The following is a 19091-nucleotide window of genomic DNA, read 5'->3' on the forward strand; positions in this document are numbered from 1 at the left end:
TCTACTTTAAACGACTTTTTAAGTGCAGAACACTCTTATCGGTATAAAATTTCAAAACAACGAGAATCCGCCCTGAATGTCTAAATTAACATTTTAATTTTAATAATCATTTTGTATCACGTAAAACTGTGAAGAACTACAAACTATCACCGCTAATAGAAACCAAATTGAAACATAAACGCAACCCGTCTCCTATCAAAATAGTAATATTATGTAAACGAATATATAAAAGGTTGTGTTATCGTACCAAAAAACGTTTCGCCAACTCGACGTTCATGTGTCACACGTAATGCAAGACAAACATTCGCTGAGCATTCGAAAAAGTTTTTGCGGGAGCGATTAATGTTCGAAAAGGAAATTTAAGAAGTTTCATCGAGCAAAGGAATAGACCATTAAGCAAGATTATTAAAGAAAAATAAAAGTAATAAAACAAGTCGTGCGTATCGTGTAGGAGAGAGAGGAGGGCAGGAGAGTAGAGAGAGCGGGCGAAGGGCGGGCGAGGGCCGCTAGTCGCTTGTCGACAGTGCGAGGCACCGCGCGGACCCCTGCGCGCCGCGACGCGATGTGAAGCAACACCCCGCTGCTCTGCACGCCACGATGTTGCCCTTCACTATTATGTTTCGTATTCTGCAAATTACAGTTTTAACACTCGTTATTATGTACTCTAACACAATCATTAAGGGACAAGTGAACAGTGAAAAAATTCCCATAGGTAAGTTTTTATTTCACAAAGTTTGTGAACTTTTTACAGCACTTTGATAATGACTTTAAGTGTACAGGTGGATGTTTTAGAACATTTGCGGAAACTTTTTAAACACCTTATCATTTAAGTTTCATAGCAAAAATGTACCTACATAGGTGACATTTTGGAAGTAGTAAAAATAACAGAATAATATAAATATGAATAGATTATAATATTAAATACTATAATTAAACTCCCAAGACCCGAAAACAAACATTCGTATTTTTCATACAAATATCTGCCCCGACACGGGAATCGAACCCGGGACCTCAAGCTTCGTAGTCAGGTTCTCTAACCACTAGGCCATCTGGTCGTCAAATCTCTATGCACACTTGTTTCCTTAATTTTATTCAAACGTTTCATATTATACTCGTAAATGTTATCCAAAAATCTAAGTTCTTCCTATCAGCTCCAAAAATATTGGTACCTAGTTTGTAAGCATTTTATATACTTACATACAAGTTGATTTACGTTAATCCAGAACATTACAGTAGACAGACGGTTAAGTTCGATCACTGCATACTCCTGTGATGCCGTACGAGTCGCGAGACGAGGCACGAGGCGATGCACGAGGCGAGAGTGTAAATCTTGCATAAAGGTTTTTCATCTAAATTTTTGATTCAAAATGTATTTAGTCTCGCCTTTAGCGCGGTACAGTCAAGTGCAAAAATATGGACTTATCTAACCCTTCAAAAATATGAAGGTACAAGTACCATAGACTCTTATTCCAGCGTATTTAATAAGGCCGTGGTAACATATTTTTGAGTGGTTCGAATAGATTTTTGCACTTGACTTTAAACATCGATAGAAATATGGAAATATTTGTCAAGCATAAAAAATCCTGTAACACGTCTACAGGGGTGTTCGGTCAAACTAATCCAACCGCTAGCTGCAATATTACGAATTGATTTAAAATACCTTGTGAAAATTACGGCAATTTATATTATAAACTTATTTTTATATGAAAACACTCATTGCAAAAGGATGCACTGTACGTAAAGTAAGTTTTGTTTAGTTTCACATTTCATTAATATAGCGTTTTATTTTTGCTTTTCAGATCTTGGTGTATTTAACCTATTCCAATCATGTCATCCATCATAATAATAAGTAGATGCCATTGACCACTAAGGCTAATAACAATGGCTTAGACAAGATTAGTTAATTTGGTTGGCATCCGGTACATATCGCTAACTACGTAGAACAGTGGTAGAGTCAGTCGTAAAGAGAACACGTGAGTTTTGATCAGAAAAGGAACAACATGCAAAAGAAGAGGCTTGATTTAATTACACCCAGCATCGGTTGACATCGTGTTCTGAAAATTTCTGTGTACTCGTACCTATTTTTATGCAAAAGACACAATAATGCCACGTATTTACTGATAAGAAGCAATCATGTTCTTACAAGAACATATCTTAAAAAATGATCTTTGTTTGTAGTTGTAGCATCTTACATAAGCAGAGTAAATAGCTGGAGTAAAGATTTTTAGCACTAAATCTTTCGACTTTTTACCTACAAGTATAATTATTAAGAAATATTTATTTATATTTAGATTTATTATAGTTTTAGCTTATTTAATTTTATTGTACCTAATATACTTTTTTTTTTTAGTTGGAACTGTATTGTTCTAGAAATAAAGAGAATTACTGTAATAAAAAAAATATAATTATATTTTTGATCCTAAATATTTAGTAGATCAATTTGTTGGTCGCTTGCGTCACTTCTACCAATACATATTAGTTAGGCCATCTGCTCCTTGTCGTCATAGGCTTAACAATGACTTAGCCCCTCCCTTCGTTAGCTTACCTTATCTTCATGTAGGTACCCATAGGTACATATTTATGTCGTTTGCAAAGTGTAAGCTTAGTTGATTTGCTCTCTCAGCCTTTGTGCCCCAGGATTTAGCCTAATTAGCCTTAGATCAGGCACAACAGATAGCTAATACTTGAGATTTCCTACCATTACCTGTTTCTCACTAATTAACACGTACCTACTGTGTATTTTAACAAGATTTTCTTTAGCTTGCCCTGTTTATTTATATATTTGTTTGTTTATTTGTTTGGGTCAAATCTTGGAAGCTAAATTTGACCCACTTCCAGCGGTCCAATTAACTTGAAATTTGACATGCTTATGTAAATTTGGTGAACACAACAATACAATAATCTGGTAGTGATATCTTGGTGGTCCTGCGGGGATCGTGTCCGCAGGAGGGAACTCCTCAATTTTTAATAGTACCAACTTGAAATTTGGTATGGTTTTGCAGTTTAAATGACAATGCAAGTACAGTTAACAAAAACTACAGTCAGCAAAAAAAGCTTGTATTAAAAATGATATTTTCAACAGAAAATTACTAGTAGACACAAGTAGTCCCTCACTTTGACACTTGTGTCACGTTTCTGATTGCTTAAATAGCTAAATGAGCCAATCGCAAACAAGGCTGTAAAGTCAGATGGACTTCATGATATTTCGCCTATCAAGAAACCCTTATTGTTAATATCTGAACTAATAATAGTTGCCTGAAGAAGAAAATTGGATGCATGTGCGCCAGAGAAAAAATATTTAATCCATAAACGATATCATATCGAAACCAAAAATAACGTAACACAAAAAATACGATAAGAAGCACGCAAAATAATGTTATACGAGTACATGAAATAAAATTAGTACACTAAGGAGCTTGATATACGTAGGTGAAAACTACAAGTTACCGACTTGGAAAATTTCTCCGAGACATTAACTTGAATTGTTTAGGTAATTGCGCCTAGAAACTCACGGGAAAGAATGAAACGTTAGTAAGATTCGTCGTGACTGCGACATGAGCACACGATAAATGAGTGGAGAGGAAATTAATGACGCGGAAAAACTTTACGTGCCTTCGTTTGTTTCGCGTATCCACTAATTCTGTTCTCTACAGAAAATCGCTACGGCTATGGAGCACGTAGGTGCCTATCAATATGGTTTGATTTAAGTTAATATTATATTAAATAGTACTATAGGTATATCATCTATTTTCAACAGCCAGTTTGTCAGGGGTTTTTGTATGAACTCGACATGTTTTTTTACGAATAAAATCACAACGGTTTAATTTTATGTTGTGTTATGTCATGTATCTTCATAGACTTTTATTTTATAATGTGTACTTCAATTTGGTTTTATCGTGAGTTTACTAACGCGATAACAAATAGATTGATCCTTTTCGCTTTGTTCGTCGTTACACAAAATTTTTCATTGGTTGCCGAGTTGACAGTGCTCGGGCAAAGTCAACATCGGCGGGCACTGGCCAGCCTTTGCGGCCCAATAATATGATTTCGACAAACTTACCGAAGTTTCGTCAAATTTTCCAACTCAATTATAAGACCATTAATTTTTAATCCTTTAATATTGGTTTAGAATAGAAAACTCCAAGACTGTTTTAATCCGCTTAGGAAAAAAGGTAGCAAAAAGAATGTACAGTCAAGGGCAAAGATATTGACACGGCCAAAGTTGCAAAAATATGTATGTATACACGGCCTTAATGTTAGGTGCATAAAGTCGTGTATACATATTTTTGTATCTTTGGCCGTGTCAATATCTTTGCCTTTGACTGTACCTAATTAGTCTTTTTGGAACGACTTGATAAATTGAAGTTTAGAGTGGGTGGGTAGTGATTTCAATTTTTTCCAGTTCGTCTGAATAGCCTGTGATAACTATAGTACAACTCGAAGCAATATGCTGTTGAATATGGAAGAATGGCATTTTTCAGTCTAATCAACATGTTTCTAGGTCTTAAAAGAATACAGAAAAAATTGTGCCAGATGATTCATCTCCCTTTCATTTTACTTCAATTTTATGTTTAATCGGTTCAAATTCACATATGAATATGAGCCAATTAATCACCTAAACACTATCTTAAATAGATAGAAACGCCTAGAAACGATATGCTGCCAACACGGCATGGTAATTTGGGGAAAGGCAGTCGACATAGAAACAATCATTATTCCACAAAAGAGGACAGTTCGGTCTATCTACCACAACGGCTGCCGAGATGATTGAATGCTTTAAGGTAACAAACATCTTTACATCAGCTTCTCTGATGTGATGTTGTTACACACAATAATGTCAAGTCTTTTAAGAGAGTGTCAGACGTACACGATCTTGACACTCCTAATAAGCACTTGCTTGTCGTCCTTAAATTCAATCTACGGAAAGTAAGCAAATCTTTTGTGGAAAATTATGGCAGAAAAATTATGTGGTGTACAATGAAGAGTTACGTACTGTATTGTCTACACCTCGTAACAAATAAATCGTGAATGATCAAAACTTTTATTGTGCGGAATATTTATATTATCTACTAATATTTTTATTATCTACCTGTGTACCTATTTACAGCTGGGATCTGTAATTTTTTCATTTTCCGACACTGAATCGGATTGGTTTAAATCATGTTTCATGGGAACTTTTGAGAATAAGTACTTAACAAATCTCTGAAGTTAACATTACGTGACTTATTTAGGTATAATAGTATTCCAAAAAAAGAGCCGTTCCTGAAGAATGAGTAAAAGTTGGTTTTGTATTCTAAAAAATCAATTAAAAAAACCCGAGTTAAAAAAACGCACAAGGTAAATAAATAAATAAATTTAACGCGAGGGTATCCGCGGGCATCGGCTGGTAAAGTTATCGAACAAAAACAAGTTACACTTTTATGCTAGTTATCATTTTTGTGGCATTTGATACATCTCACTAAAGTTCTTGAGTATATCAAAGACGGATTTGTTTCCTTATCGGAGTTACAAGCTTTAATTTTTATTTTTCATTATGTTAGTTAAAGGAACGCGTTCTTCGCGGAAAGAGATTTTTTTTAAACTTACATTCACTGTCTTGAAAAGTAGGGCTTTCCAAGTTGTATTTAGTGTTCACTGAAGGTACAGATGTATTCTTTCACAAATACAAAACATTAGATGAGCTAATGTACTCACGTGAATTTACAATGTGACTGCTGTGTAATAAATAATAACTATTTTGAACATTACCACTCAATGCATTCAAATATACCGTATGATTTATAAGTTATATATTGTAAAAACTGTATAATTCACTTGACTGGCGTCATGAGTACATGAACCCTACACCTACCACAAATATTACACTGCCCTGTCATGTAGTTTGTAATTAGAGTTGCAGAACGGTCATCATTGTTTCCCAAACTGAACAAAATGGGCGGTGCTTTTGGCAGGTCATACTACATACATTACAATATATATGGGAGCCTAATTTCAACCGTATACACCCTGTGTAATGAAAATAACTAATTAATCCTCATAATTTCCCTGCTGTCAAATAAAACCGTCATTCAAATTATATTTGCTTCTTATTATTGGTTTTCATGTAGCGGAAAGATAGTGTGTAGTTATTACTAATAGAAGAATCAGATTCCACATCTACATCTTATAGTGTTTTAATTATTATGAGCGAAAATATTCCACTATAAAATATGTCAGCAGTGTTTCCAGACAACTATAATATCAGGGCTTTCAAGAAAATAGCTTATACTTTCTTTAGAGGCCGGCAACAGACCAGTGACTCTACTTTAGTGTTTGGTGGTCATGGGTAGTGATCGACCATCACATGACCGTCATGCTCGTTTGCTTCCCTCTCATAATAAAACCGGCCAAAAACAACATATCACATTTGAAATCCTCACAGTAAGACACGAGTTAACTACTACTAGCACTACCTAGTGGTGTTTTAGTGAACTATTTTCCGTAAGTGAACGTATAATATTGAGTTTACCACTTTATTTTCAATTGATAGAATTCTTATAGGTTTTTCTGCCATATACAAGCAATGAACTATATTTTGTATTTTTTTTTTAAATTTTAGGCTCAGCAGTTTTGGAGGTCAGGGCCGATGGTCAATTTGCGTCTTCTTTCATGAATAAAATCAAAACTATTTATTTTACAATAACAACAAAAATATATTTGAGATCCTCATAACGAGCCCTTTCATTTGATATATGACACAGTAAGGTTTGCAAAACATTTTTAATAAATTCCAAACTGTCACACGAAACTGACCCTTATTTAAAAAAAAACATAATTTACTTTGCACATGTGTTAAACATAGGATTGCATCATCCTGCTAAATTTCACCTGATTTGGTCCAGTAGATTCGGAGCAAATTGGCTGTCACAGATAGACGGACAGACTGACAGACGCACGAGTGACGAGGTCGACAATACCATACCTATATGCTACGAGTAAGTGTCACTTGATTTGTGTCACATATGGCCCATGAAATTTCGGCACAAGCAGCTTGCATCGAAGGCCGTCGGTACGCTACTTAAAGTAACTTGACGGCACCAAGTAGGTACGCCAGTAAAGTTAGCCGATGGTCCTTTCTATACATACATACATACATATATGTATAACTATTTGTGTATTTACAGCCTCCTACCTACTACCTCCATTTGTATCGTACGCAACTTTTATTGCTGAGGCTTAATCTTTATTACAAAAGGGTCAGGTCAGTCAAGAAACGTTTAAAAGTTAATGTAATGTAAATGTGTCTACTTTACTAAACAGTAGGTACATATTTTTATCTATACTGCTTTCGCTTCGTAATTTTTTTCTTTGTTTGTTTCAAATCTTGCTCACACACACTTTCAGCAATCGGATTTATTTGAAAGTACGTACCTACCAACTCGAAAAAACGTTGCAAACTAAAAGAACAGGGTATGTACCTCTATGGAATGGATTTCTAAACTAAAAAAAATAGAAGCACAAGGTCAAAACAAGAGTCAAGAGAAGTTCAGAAGCTCGCTACAGACTAGTACAGAACCCTGTACTTTAATAAAGAAGTGAGCCAAAACCACTATGTATATAAGAACTAGCTTTTGGCCGCGGTTTCTCCCACGTGGAATTCGGTTATCGCGCGCTGTTCCCTCGGGAACTGTGCATTTTCCCGAGACAAAAAGTTGCTTATGTCACTCTTGGGCCCATAAACTATCTCTATGCTAAAAATCACGTCGATCCGTCGCTCCGTTTCGACGTGAAAGACGGACAAACATACAAACACACACACACTTTCGCATTTATAAATTAGCATGGATTCAAGCACTAGTCCCGAAGAAACTCGTTGGTTTTCTTCAGGAATAGTGCTTCTTCAGTATCAATGTACAAAATATCAAATTCAGATACAATAAGGAAAACCAAGGTTTAAGACAAATTAAATCAAATAGACTATCTGCAATGGGATTGGACAGGATTCAAGATGCTTTGATGCAAAAACAGCAAATGAAGTAAACAATCACCTTATGGCATCCAAGAGACGGAATTAGAAAACAAGGACGTCCAAAAACAAGCGGGAAGATGGCATCCGCATAATCTTTGGATCTTACAGGTCTAAGTAGAGTTGTATGTCTAAAAGCACACGTCCTATAGATTTTAACCAAAAATTTCTTAACAGCTAACAAATATATACATACCTCGAGTTTCTTGCTGGATTCTTTTCAACAGAGGTTATTCCGAACCGGTGGTAGATTTTTTGACATCTTGTACGTGCCTTAATTAAATAAAAATTATTACTATTATTTATTTATTTAATCGTATGGCATACATTTAAAATAGGCTTTTAATACATAGGTACATACACACAAAGTTACAAAATACAAAAACAATACAACATGCTAAATGTCAACATTCAGGGTGTATTACTATTATTGACTTTGACTTTGAATGTACCTAAGTTTCGAAATAAACAGCATACCTAATTCAATGTAGAAAAGGTATTGAAATATTTAGTAGTAACTCATACATTTGCTAGAGCAAAGGCCAAAAATTCACCTTTTGATGACGTGGAATTGATGAAGAAGACCGGCAGTGACCCCCTCTATGTATTACGCCTATGAATAACATGTATTTCAAGAGTTGACATTCGATTACTTTCATGCAGTTGCTAAGCAATTTATGCTCGTCACAGTACATATTAAATGGTGAAGTGGAACAGATTGTGAAACTCCAGGAGGACACCTCAAAAATTAACGTCTCTGCATCATCGGAAAATGAAATCTTTTGTCAAAGGTCACATTAGGATATTTGTAACTTCGGGTATCTACTAGGAAAACGATTCCATATAAGTGATCGTTAGCGCAAAGGATTTTTTCTCAGATATCTAGGGCAAAAATACCCGTTATTAATTCATTTTCTTAGAACGACATGCTACAGACACGATTTAAATCTGATAAAAAAATATCTGCTCGGATAGTTAAGATGGACAGCTACATTTTATTGGTGGATCGCTTTGTCATCGTCTAGTCGTCTTTTTTCTTGGTTAAATAAAATAGGCATTTGACATTGAGCGTCTAAATATGTAAAAAGAAGGATAGAAATGTTACTTTTCTTTAAACTTTACATCAGACGACTTTTAATCTCCGAATTTGATGAGAAGAAGCTAACCGGCCAAGACTTGTAACATTCTTTCTTACACACGCATTTGAGGATTTGCGGAATAAGAAGAAAAGAGTTGATTAGAGTCGAGAAGGAAACGATTTTATTAATATCAACGTAAGCTTCGGCAAGGGCTCAGCAACACGAAGATATCCGAGTATTTCGTCGCATTTAAATTCATAAAAGGGTTCCGTGAGCCGCGATCCCGTATCCGAAAGCCGCTCGCTCCTCCCGGATATTACGTCATAATTACCCGAGACAGACCGGCGGTGAGATAAAATTCTGATTCTTATTCCGAATCTTCATTAACTTTTTTATTCATTTCATTTTAGATTTCACAGTTCGTTAATGTGAGTATTAATTAATTTTGGTACTTGAGTGGCGATTAAGCGCTCCGGTTTGCTCTGGTTTAAAAAGTGTCACTATGAGCAATGAGAGGTTATTGGGTTGCAATGTTGGCATATTATCTACTCGGATAAATGTAAATGTTTATGAAAACCAACGATTTTTTTTGTGGTATTGAAGTCAATAAATAATTATAAATAAAAAACATTTTTTACATCAAGTTTCCGCTTTTACAACTGGATTTTTTTTCTTTTCATTTTATCCTTTGTTGATTGCATAATGACAATGGTAATTCAAGACAAAATAAATACCGGTTGAAAAATAAAACAAGACAGTAATATTGAAACTGATCCTAACAAAAACGTATTTCGCTTTGAAGATTAATTAAGTACACAATATCATAAAAAAGATCAAAAGTAAGAAACTTTTGCTTTGAGAAGGCGTATTTTGTATCTTTTTCAATGCATAAATTCGAATAACATCCAGTGTATGAATAGTTAAAAAGCTTTGTCTAAAACAGGCATCGTATAGGGCAGGATTGAAAGCGCGACCAAACAATTATTCATATTGTTTAAACGTCAATAAAATAAGAGTTCGTGATTAGCGACAAGGAATTTTTCCCTCCGGCGTCTTACGTCAAAGTCGTAAAATGTCCAGTGTCGAAATTGCGTCCACATCGTAAGAGGTCCATGTCTTACAGCGTCTAAGTCGTGCCACGTCCAAGTCTCGGGTGGTCCAAATCGCGAAATGTCTAAGTAGTAAAATGTCCAATCTTTACTAATGTCTATGTCTCGGACGGTCCAAATCGCGAAATGTCAAAGTAATAAAATATCCAATCTTTATTAATGTCTATGTCTCGGATGGTTCTAATCGTGGAATGTCTAAGTATTAAAAACCGGCCAAGAGGCTGTCAGACACGTCCAGGGGGCTCTAAACTGAACTGCATCGCTATTTCGTACCTCGACGTTACTTTTGCGAATCAGTTCAATCACGGTTTAGCGACAGCGATACAGACATTTTCATTCACTCACTTCAAGCCGGTTTTCGTACCATGACGCTGAACTTGAGTGGGAATTGAATCGCTTCAGTGTCAAATTTAGCGATTCAGTATAAGTTACTCATTCTGTCAATTCTTTTGGAATTTTAAGTGTTTTACTTGGAATATTTTAACATTTCAAGAACTTTTAAACTTTTATTCAAGTTTTATAACTTTTCATAGGTACTCACGACATTGTGCTTCTTACTCCTCATTGATAAAACTAATTTTTCAGTGATAAAAGAGACTCGTGGATTAGTGACAGCGTAAACATTTTATTTGTAATCAACACAACGGTTGCTAAGAACACGGAATGGCATAGAGTTATGGATTTCCAAAATAAAGAGGTTTTAGTTAAAGACAGTCTTTTTCCGTAGTCACGTTTCAGTTTTTTTAACTTTCTTTTTCATACTTAATGTTAGGTATCCAAACTTAGCCGTGATAGTTTTCCTTGTAAGTTGGTTCTATTAACCCTCATCATGATATTTTTCAGGGTTCCGTAGCCAAAATGGCAAAAACGGAACCTTTATAGTTTCGCCATGTCTGTCTGTCTGTCCGTCCGAGGCTTTGCTCAGAGACTATCAATGCCAGAAAGCTGTCATTTTGCACGGATATTTATGTAAACTATGCCGACAAAATGGTACAATAAAAAAAAATATTTTTTTTATGGTACCTACCTACCTATAGACGTAAAGTGGGGGTGTTTTTTTTTTCTCATCCAACCCTATAATAGTGGGGGCGTATCGTTGGATAGGTCTTTTAAAATCTTCAGGGGGTTGCTAAGACGATTTTTCGATTCACTGATGTGTTTGCGAAACCTCAAAGTGCAATTTTTCATTAAAATCGAGCGTCCCCCCCTCGAACATCAAAAGTGAAAAAATTGAAAAAATTCAGAATGGTAGTTAGGTATTTCAAATTTACAAGGAAAACTATAGCGGCTAAGTTTGCTTGAGAATTATTAGTTGTTTAAGAGTAAATAGCAGCATAAGGTATAAAATATACCTAAACTTGGAAGATTCCGTACAAAATACGAAATCCTTAGAAAAAGATTACTTACTTCATTTTTTTCGTAATGGCTACGGAATCTTATTTTGGGCGTGTCCAACACGCTCTTGGCCGGTTTTTTTTAAATATTCAAACCAACCGTTTAGCTTAAAGAGGGGTGGGTGGGGGGACGCTCGATTTTAGCAAAAAATGCATTTTAAAGTAAAAGAGTTCGCAGACAATTATTAAATCGGAAAAACTTCTTCACTACCCCAATAGATTTTAAAAGATTATGTCAACGATACACTTTAGGGTTGAGGGCAAGACAAAAACAAAACTTACCCCCACTTTTTTCCTTTTTTACATTTAACTACCTGGTTATATTACGATCTTGACATTCTATTACTTGGTTATGTTACGATCTTGACATTCTACTACCTGGTTATATTACGACCTTGACATTCTACTACCTGGTTATTTTACGATCTTGACATTCTACTACTTGGTTATTTTACAATCTCGACATTCTACCACCTGGTTATTTTACGATCTTGACATTTTACTAACTGGCCATTCTACAACCAGGGCACCTGGACATTTTACAACTTTGACGTAAGACGCCGGAGGGTTTTAGCCCTCAGCCGTTTATTGCGTCGCTCGGCCGGGATTTGTAACGCAATTCGTTCCTAATGGTTCATTAAGTATTATTACTGCCTAGCAATTATAAATACAAAGTGAACATAATTGAATTTCAATAAGACGGTAAGAAATAACTGAATTATCTCCCGAGTGCTTTTACGCGGAGGGATTCCGACAGAGCCTCCCTAAAAATATTAACCCCTATTTACTTATTAATTATGATACAGTGTCGACCAAAATGCTTCAATCGATATCTATTTGCGTTGCGATTCTATGTAAATAAATAAGATTTTGAATGAGGATTAAAGTTATATTTTGAATAAACAACCATTTCTTGTATGAATATCGTATTTTTTTTTAATTAGAACAAATAAGGAGTAGGTACAGAACAGAGTAGTAGATAATTTAACAAAAGTTTTTCATTGGATGTAAATACTTAATCACATTATTTTTCAGTAATAAAGTTCAAATGGCGAGATAAAACCAGCGTCGTTTTATTTGCTACAAAGCTTAATATTATTTAGTCTAACGAAGATAAATCGTTTAACACTACTTTTGGCAGTAACGACACACTAAGGCTATGGTTTAGTAACGTGCGAAGCGAAAACTAGATTAGGAAGCTATATTATGTTTATGATGAAAAGAAAACCAGCCGGCGGTATAAGTAATATTTTTCTAAGGATTTCGTTTTTTATACGGAATCTTCCAAGTTTAGGTATATTTTATACCTTAGGCTGCTATTTACTCTTAAACTACTAATATTTCTCAAGCAAACTCTACCGTTATAGTTTTCATTGTAAGTTTGATATAGTTACTACCATCTTGATTTTATTCCAATCTTTCCACCCGGTTTAGATTTGGGGGGGGGGGGGAGACGACACTCGATTTTAATGAAAATTTGCACTTTAAAGTTGAATATTACGCAAACAAATCACTGAATCGAAAAATTGTCCTAGCAATCCCCTAATCGTTTTCAAAGACCTATTCAACGATACCCCACACTATAGGGTTAGATGAGAAAAAAAATCACTCCCACTTTTCGTCTATGGGAGGTACCCTAGAAGATAATTATGCACGGATATATATTTAAACTATGCCGACAAAATGGTACAATAAAAGGGTATCGTTGGATAGGTCTTATAAAACTATTAGGGGTTTGCTAAGACCATTTTTCGATTCAGTGATTTGGTATCGAAATATTAAACTTTAAAGTGCAAATTTTCATTAAAATCGAGCGTCAAGCCCCCCGTCTAAAATCTAAACCGGTGGAAGGAAAAAATTGAAAAAATTCAGGATGGTAGAAAGTAGTTGCAGTTTTCCTTGAAAGTTTGATATACCAACTTTCAAGGAAAACTGCAACGGCTAAGTTTGCTTGAGAATTATTAGTAGTTTATGAGTTAATAGCAGCCTAAGGTATAAAATATACCTAAACTTGGAAGATATTCCGTATAAAATACGAAATCCTTAGAAAAATATTACTTAATTTTTTCGTAATGACTACGGAACCCCATTTTGGGCGTGTCCGACATGCTCTTGGCCGGTTTTATTTCCGAATACGTATGTATTTAACCTACCTACCTTAAAATTTAGAACAATCATACTAAATTATATTTCAACGTAGGGCACTTGATACACACGCTCTACAGAAAAACGGAGCTGTGATCCTAGAAGAGAAATATTATTTTTCACACCTCTCATTCAGAAAAGTATCTTTGTTTATTGCGGACAAAACTTTCCATCCCGTTCGCACATCTACCTAGTTAGAAAAAGACAAGCTTTGTTTCATTGACAAATCCTACCTTGCCAGACACACTGGCCTAGGTTGACTTTTGTGCAGTGTGCGATGAATTTAAAAAAGTGTACGGAATTGTCATATTTTTCGAAAGCGATTTTATAATGAGATGACAATTTGTTTTTTGCTATATTCTGCTATCCACGGAACCTTAACCTTAGTAGGTCTGCTGAGGCATTACGTAGAATAACGCTGTGTATCCTGACCACATCCTGAACATTATTTTAGCAGTCTTAATCGTTTAAAGTTTTGTCAGCTGTAACTATTCCTTCTACGCGCTCTCACTTAATGGTTGTGTTTAAAAAATATACCCAGATTGGTTTAGACTTAAAGACTGACTGTTATAAAATAGAAGTTTAAAATGCAGGTCTGCCACTACCGATACGTATCTAAAAAATGTGCACTGCAATGACCGTAAACGACCAACACAAATGTGTATTTGTTAGTTTCGATAATCCTCACAGAATTTTATTGCATTGCGGCCTCGGGTTATATACGAGTTTAATAGTGACTATTTGTGTTAATTACTCTATTATAGGAAAGAATGTTTGTCAATTACCAAGAGCTGAGAATTAATTTATAGGAAATTACACTTCTAAATCGATAAAATAGGTGAATCTTTTCGCAATAAATGGCGGCTAAGGAAGTTAGTACGAAGTTGATTTTGAAAACAAAAAAAAACCGATAGCTTGTGCCTACAATATTTTTCACAACATAGCGCAAGCTTCTAATGAGGTGATTGCAAGATTGATACAATCCCTAGGGAAATCGATTGTTCTTTCTCTAGTCCAGGTACCTTTCGCATTTGTTAGACTTTGGGATAAGTATCTTAATGTACCTATCTTATGGAAAAAAGCTCACTGGATATCCGCGCATGGGGTAGGTATGAATGCTTAGAGGTAAGATTACACACCGTATAGCTACCAAATACCCGTAGCCTGAGACATGTCTCTCGCCACTTCTGTGCCAAGGCCAAGGAGCTACGGCTCTCTTTGCATTGGTTTCTTGTGATTGTATCATCTTAAAGTGTATTGCAACGCGTGCCGTTAAGCTTTCTGTGGCCTTAGCTTTACATGAACATGGAAAGGTCCCCCGTCGTGTGTGGAATTTAATAGCGATACAGACTTCAATCGTAAAGCTCACTGTTAAGCTTTTAAACAATTCGTTTCAGGGTCACAATTAAATACTTAGCACGTTTTTTTTAATTGATACACTTTATTGATCAAATACCGATTTTATTGACCTATTACAAATTAAATTGACAAACATGAAGGAAAACATCGTAAGGAAATCTGCACAAACCTGCGAAGCAATTCAATGGTGCGTGTGAAGTTCCCAAACCGCACTGGGCCCGCGTGGGAACTGTGGCCCAAGCCCTCTTGTTCTGAGAGGAGGCCTGTGTCCAGCAGTGGAACGTAAATAGGCTGGGATGGGATGGGATTACAAATTAAACTATATCGGGTATACTTCTACTTGTCCCTAGAAAGTCTTAAGCATTTTTGTATAGTAATATACTAACAATAGCAATAAAAGACCCTTTCGGTACGTCATAAATATTTCTGGTTTCTATGCGCTAGCTAAATCGAATGAAAAGGGCACCGGTCTCCCTATATATACTGTAGTCTTTGGGCACCGGTCCCATGCGCACAATGGTTAACGTTATAGAGCAAAATATGCATTGTCGACACATGGCGACACACCGAGATTTTAATTAAATCATGCCATACATTTTTATCGATGGACAAAATCTGATTTCAACCTCATGAGTCTTTACGAGTACATGGTTTACCCTTGAAATGTCGACAAACTTTTAATCGAACATCAGTGAAATGTCAACGTTTCCTATTTTTTCATTTCATCGAAGATTCATTACCTCGAATGATTAAAATAAGTATTAGTAATTCACCGATTTTTAATTTCTGGAAAAACTATTTAATAGATAGTTTATTTGGCAGAACTTCATTTCATATTTTATTATTTCATACTTTTTTGAATGAAATTTATTTATTTTTGTAGTGATTTATTTTTGTTAGGGTCATAGTTCCAACCTAACCTAACCTATTTTTCTGGTAACAATTTATTTTAATAATAATAATATCATTTATTTTAGGCAACTGGGCCCATACAATAAATACCTTACAGGCTAACATAACATAGATATTTATAAATATAAATATTTAAAACTAATTTGGTGATTTTTGTTGGGGTCACAGTTCTAACCTATCCTAACCTAATTTACTGCTAGCGATTTATTTTTGATGAGGTCGCAGTTCTAACCTAACCTACTTTTTTGGTAGCGATTTATTTTTGTTGACGTCGCAGTTCTATCTAACCTAACCTACATTGCTGGCAGCGATTTTTTTAGGGTCTTGGTTCTAACCCAACCTAACTTATTTTTTCTGGTACCGATGTATTTTTTTAGGGTCACAGTTCTAACTTAACCTAACCTGCTTTTCTGATAGCGATTTTTTTTATTTTTCTGGTGTTTTATAATAGTATGTCGAAGAAATAAACAGTGATATTTAGTTCTGTCTCATGAATAGTTGATGAAATGTATTTCTAAGCAAAAAATAATCGTTGTACTGTTGTTCTAATAATTGTTTTAATATGTAATGAATACTCAATGAACTGAAATTACTCCAAGAGAAAATTATTATTTTCTAGTATAATATAAATATAAATATAAATATCACGGGACAATTCACACCAATTGACTTAGTGTGATATAATAGTATTGAATATTCTATGAATTGTTTTCGATGAAACGAAATTCAATAAATAGTTTGACGGAATTTCAAAGGGCACTTTACATCGACGCTACCACAATTTCTCAGTCTCGTTTCTAGATACGAGCTAAAATGTCGTAAAAGATACTTGGAATTTTCATTAGGGCGCGAGTGAAGAAACCACAAGAACGCGGCCTAATTTTGGCTAATATGGAATTGATTCCGGCGATGAGAAACATTCTGACAACATTGCTGAGGCTGTTTATGTGTTATGATAGGCTAAACTTATTTTTGCGTCGAAATGTGAGGCGGGACTTAGTGAACGGGAGTTAGTCGGTATTTTGTCCACATTTATATTAGTTTCACCTGTACTTATAATTATGTGTTTACAGGTAATTGGTGAACAAAAAATATACATAGTTTCTTTAACACAAGGCAAATTAATTCAGTGCATTAGTTCTTAAATCAAACAATTAAACATTAATTAGTAAAAAAAACCGGCCAAGAGCGTGTCGGACACGTCCAAAATAGGGTTCCGTAGCCATTACGAAAAATCAAGTAATACTTATATTTTTCTAAGGATTTCGTGTGTATACGGAATCTTTCAAGTTTAGGTATATTTTATACCTTATATTATAGGTTACTCTTAAACTACTAATAATTCTCAAGCAAACTTAGCCGCTATAGTTTTCCTTGTAGGTTTGATTATACTTACTACCATCCTGATTTTTTCAAATTTTTCCAGCCACCGGTTTAGATTTTAAACGGGGGTGAGGGGACGCTCGATTTTAATGAAAATTTCCTTTTTTCTTGTACCATTTTGTCATATTAGCAAAGCCGCGGACAGACAGACAGGCAGACATGGCGAAACTGTAAGGGTGGCAAAAGCGGAACCCTTACAGTTTTGGCTCCGGAACCCTAATTACCAATTATAATGGACATCCTTGGACATCCTATTCTACATGACAAGTTAAGTAAATTTAAGAACCTACTCAGAGTACTACTTTATGATTTATGTAGATTTTCATCGTATCGAAAGTGTACCTAAAATTATCAAAGTTATGAATTTTAGATGAATACATATGAATTTTAGATACATTGTATGATTAAACTATGCTTTTTGAAGTTTAACAGGAAACTAAAGTACATGTATGTTGTATTTTTTAAAGTATTAACCTTAGCGGTCCCCCGACACCGACGACGCTTAGATAAAAAAATATTGCTAGATACTTATACTAAATTAACTTAGGCAAATTTTGCGGGAAATCAGCATAGTCCCCGCGGGATAGGGATAAACGAATTCTTCGCAGATGAAGTCGCGGGCAACAGCTAGGTAGTGCATAATTATTTTATACTTTTTAGTTGTCTTTTTTAGCGGAATTTTTTTCGGCCGTTTTTATTTTTATTTTTGCTGGCGTTTTTTTTTAGTATCTGACCATCTCGTTCGGTAGTGGTATTATTATTTGACGTCTACTCTGTGCCCTTAGCGTAAGTTTTCGGTTACAAAATACGTCTCGATCGCGTTCGCGTTAAAATCTCATTTTGTATAGAAACACGAACAGCACCTCTAGCGGAACGTTTGCGATGTTCGTGTTTCCATACAAATTGAGATTTTACGCGAACGCGATCGAGACGTATTTTGTAACCGAAGACTTACACTAAGGGCACTGGAGTGCTCTGCGATTAGCCTGTTATTGCAAACGTCAATGCGATATTTCTGTTTCGTTTGAAATGAAACGTTGGCAGGACTGATAATTGCCTTGGTGCAAGCAAATGTCGACTTTAAGGTGACGAACCTTTTCTTACACCGAGTGTACAAGTGCTCTGCATCCAATCACTTTCAAATGACTGAGGTCATTTATACAACCACACCACCTGTCCTCAGGAATTTGACCAAGGCTCCGTGAGGAGACCTATTTACTATTTACTAGTCGTTAGTATTTAGTCGTCAGGTAAGTATTGAATGAATGGTAAAAACTTAACTTACGTAAAATTTTGCGTGAACTATTTCCATTCAATAATTTTACGACTCGAATTAACAGTTTTCCACTGTCTAAAGCTATCAATTACCCGTTCTTTTCATCTAACATACAAGATTTTAAACTTTAATTCCAATTTTTACTTGTTCAATGTCATAGATGTGCTATGTTGGGAATTCCTACCGGAATTTATATTTCAAAAACCTGTTGGTGTACTCTAATACCTCACTCCGAATATAAGATAATTAGTACTTACCAGGGGTCGGACAAAAAGTGCGGATGACGTAAAAATGACGTAATCTTGCACACAAGATGATGTTTTTATTTAAACTTCCGTGTGACATGTAGTAACAAAGTAGCATTAATTAAGTAACAAAATAATCGTAAATAAATCAATGGAGTTCAGTGAATAAAATAAATTTCATATC

The 19091-nt window shown here is 35.2% G+C and overlaps 1 protein-coding gene across 1 annotated transcript in view; it reads left to right on the plus strand.

Moving 5' to 3' along the window:
* Positions 1-531: 531 nt before the first annotated feature.
* LOC141436198 (glutamate receptor 1-like) overlaps positions 532-19091 on the plus strand; it is a gene marked incomplete in the record, with an annotated part of 178800 nt that continues 160240 nt past the window's right edge. Inside the window, 1 exon segment of the mRNA XM_074099087.1 lies at positions 532-712. Within this exon segment, the coding sequence (XP_073955188.1) occupies positions 598-712 (115 nt within the window).

Source organism: Choristoneura fumiferana, chromosome Z (genome assembly GCF_025370935.1).
Source record: "Choristoneura fumiferana chromosome Z, NRCan_CFum_1, whole genome shotgun sequence".
Lineage (NCBI taxonomy): Eukaryota > Metazoa > Arthropoda > Insecta > Lepidoptera > Tortricidae > Choristoneura > Choristoneura fumiferana.